The 3541-nt window shown below is 32.8% G+C and overlaps 1 protein-coding gene across 1 annotated transcript in view; it reads left to right on the top strand.

The window, feature by feature from the left end:
• Positions 1-2394, top strand: part of LOC127437470 (iroquois-class homeodomain protein irx-3-like) — a 3661-nt gene extending 1267 nt beyond the window's left edge. Inside the window, exon 2 of the mRNA XM_051692411.1 lies at positions 614-2394. Coding sequence (XP_051548371.1) covers positions 614-1507 — 894 coding nt within the window. The 3' untranslated portion in view covers positions 1508-2394. The remainder of the gene's footprint in view (positions 1-613) is intronic.
• The last annotated feature ends 1147 nt before the right edge of the window (positions 2395-3541 follow it).

The following is a 3541-nucleotide window of genomic DNA, read 5'->3' as shown; positions in this document are numbered from 1 at the left end:
TAGTATTTATGCTATATATATATATAAAAATTGCTTTTAAAAAAAAAAATAAATAAAATAAAATATATATATATATATATATATATATATATATATATATATATATATATATATATATATATATATATATATATTGCATCTATACAAGTATGTGACTTTTTACATCAGTGAACAGCATATATGAACATATATTTCATATGTGTTTTGCATATGTTGCCATATATCATTTTTTTTTCTGTATGAAGAACTTAATGTAACATCCAAAACCATCTATACAATATAATATTCATTTTTTGTTCTCTCCAAATAATTAGCCAATTCAAGAACCCTTCGTTTGAAAATTTAAAAAAGGTTCCTGTGTAAAATAAATAAATAAATAAATAAAAAATAAATCATTCCTAAACCTAAGGTGCTGCAAAATAAATAAATAAATACATACATTATTATTATTAATAATAATAATAATAATAAATGAATCTTTATTTGTAGTGATTGTTTTATTTATTTATTTATGTAGTAGTTTGTTTTTGTTTTAGGGCAATGCACCTATGCATTTGTGAACAAATTATGCAGATTGGCTCATAAATGCTTGTTTTTTATTTGTATTTTTAAGGGCTCACAGTACGAGTTTAAAGACAGTCCTGGAGTTCAGCACGCAGGATTTCCTCACGCAGCCTTCTATCCATACGGACATCAGTACCACTTTGGAGATCCATCTCGACCCAAGAACGCCACTCGTGAGAGCACCAGCACCCTGAAGGCCTGGCTCAGTGAACACCGGAAAAACCCTTATCCCACTAAAGGAGAGAAAATCATGCTTGCCATCATCACTAAAATGACTCTCACTCAGGTGTCCACCTGGTTCGCCAATGCCCGTCGGAGACTGAAAAAAGAGAATAAAATGACCTGGGTTCCCAAAACACGGACAGATGAGGAAGGAAATCTTTATATGAGCGACAACGAGGAAGGAGACAAGAGGGACGAGGATGAGGAAATAGACTTAGAGAATATTGATATGGAAAACATTGAAGACAAGCAGGACTGTGATTATGTGGATGATGAGAAATCAGTTTCTAAAGTGTCCGACAGGACAGACTCTGATGGATCTGAGGAATATGATGATGCTGGAGCCGAGAAGAGTTTTATGAACGATATTATAAAAGACAGAAGAGACTCAAACTCAGACGAGAAAGAGGGGGAGCGAATCAAAAAGAATCCAGCAGCACAAGAGCCCTTGAATAATGTAAGTCTACCTCAGAAGCCAAAGATCTGGTCTTTGGCTGAAACCGCAACGACGCCGGACAGTCCCAGAAAGTCTTCATGGGTTCAGAGGAACTGTGATGTTCAGACAGTCAGAAATCCTCTTCATGTTCAAAACTGGACCAAAATGGCTTTTTCAGCCCATCAGATGGCATTAACCAGCCATTACCTCGGACTTAAACTCCAAACCAACTCACAGAACCACATACACATGAAGCACAGAGACCAGAGTACTCACAGCTTGTGAAATCAAATGGACAGTTAAAGACATTTGTTATGTTTTTGATATTATTAACCTTCCTTATGGGAGAACTTAACATGGTTATTATGATTCAAAAAAATATCCCATTTCTAAATAATGGATGCCCTGAATTTATAATAGATAAAAGTTGTCTATTAGCTCTTCTATTAATATGAGATTGATTATATTAGAAAATATTTTATACTGCTGACTTGTTAACATAAATTTAATTGTGTTATATTTGTTAGAATCATTGTGAAACATACATTTCAATTGTGTTTTTATGTCTACGCTACCTGAATTAGTCTATAAATAACAGAAACTAATCAGAATTGTACTTTGGTTGGATTCAGACCTATTAAAAAAGCATCTAAATGAATAATAAGTACAATTTCAGAGTTAGCTATTCAGAGATGTATTAATTCACAGCAGTATATAGTGCCTAAAGTGGTTTAAAACCATCTATCATTTTCTTTAATAATGTTATGTCTAAAACACACACACACACACAGCTTTGTGCACATAAATTGTGATTCGAGCAAGTGTTGCTTCCACATCTTTGTCTTATTTTAACACGTCTGTTTTAAGGATTCGCAATAAAATGACACCAGAACTGATGCTTATCTTTAGAAAGTGTTTTGCAAATTATGAATTCTCTATTAAAAATGTTATTCCAGATGCGTTGGATCTGAAAAGCCTGTTATCTTTTTGTCATATTTCATTTTGTATGTCACATGTCTGAAGTCTAAACATTTTAAATTAGCTTGATTTATGTATGGGTTAAACACAAAATATTTCAGATGGTTTTGTACACAGACTGTAAATGTATCTACTTGAAATAATATTGTACAAAGACATATATTTTGAATATTAAAACAAAATCACACAATTGTCATACTGTAACAAATGTATTCCTTTGTTCTCCTCTTTACTCTATTTCAAATGTGAGATTTGTATTTTAGATTAAAATTTTATTGACATGAGAAATCTGTAACACTTTACAGTATGGTTCCATTTGTTAACATTAGTTAACTACATTAGTTAACAAGAACTAACAATGAACAATCCTTTTACAGCATTAATTGATGTTGGTTAATTATATTTTCAACATATACTAATAATATGCATATACATATACTAATATTTTCAAATCAAAAGTTGTATGTGTTAACATTAATGCACTATGAACTAACAATGAACAAATGTATTTTTGTAAATTTACATTAACAAAAATTAATACATGCTGTAAAACATATATTGTTAATTTTTAGTTCATGATCCCTAATGCATTAACTAATGTTAACAAATGGAACCTTATTGTAAAGTGTTACAGAGAAATCAAAACCTTAACTGATTTGATTATCAGTTCCTTACCATATTCAAATTAACCTGCATAATAAAACATAGAAGGTTAATGTACAGATGTGTGTCAACAAAAATAACATAAAAAGTCTGTGTTACAGACGTAGATTGTTGCTTTCGCAAGCCAAAATATAAACAGACATCATATTTTCGGCTCGTGAGGTCATGAGGTCACACATTGGACACACTGAAAACAAGTTTTTCACCCTTCACTGGTGATCCCTTGAATCTTTTCCTGAATCATCTGGCTGCTGCTTCAGACTTCTCATTCGCTGTCATTCAGGTGATCTGCTCTGCGTTACAGCTCCCTCTGCAGTCACACAAAAGATCTTGCTCTGTTTTGGGCCATTACGTCAAAGATATTTCAGAGACTATTGCTTGTGTTTGTTAAGTCAAGCGTCACTAGCTATGTTTCCATCCAAGCTGCGAAATTAGTTTATGCAAAAAATCAGAATATCGCAAAAACAATGTGCGGATAAAGCCGCGTTTCCACCCCTTGCATTCAAAAGAACAAAATCGTCACTTCCGGGGAAATTGTAGCACCTGTGTACTCGGGGTTTTGGGAGCACTATGTGTGCGTGCGTTCCTCCATCAAGACTTTGAAGTGTGGATCTATAAGATATTTTTCAAAAGTATCAATAAACCTGCTTTTTGGGAAAAAGTGCAAGTTTGTGTTCA

Source organism: Myxocyprinus asiaticus, chromosome 48 (genome assembly GCF_019703515.2).
Source record: "Myxocyprinus asiaticus isolate MX2 ecotype Aquarium Trade chromosome 48, UBuf_Myxa_2, whole genome shotgun sequence".
Lineage (NCBI taxonomy): Eukaryota > Metazoa > Chordata > Actinopteri > Cypriniformes > Catostomidae > Myxocyprinus > Myxocyprinus asiaticus.
The sequence above is the reverse complement of the archived record's forward strand: the minus strand, read 5'-3'. Positions and strand labels throughout refer to the sequence as shown.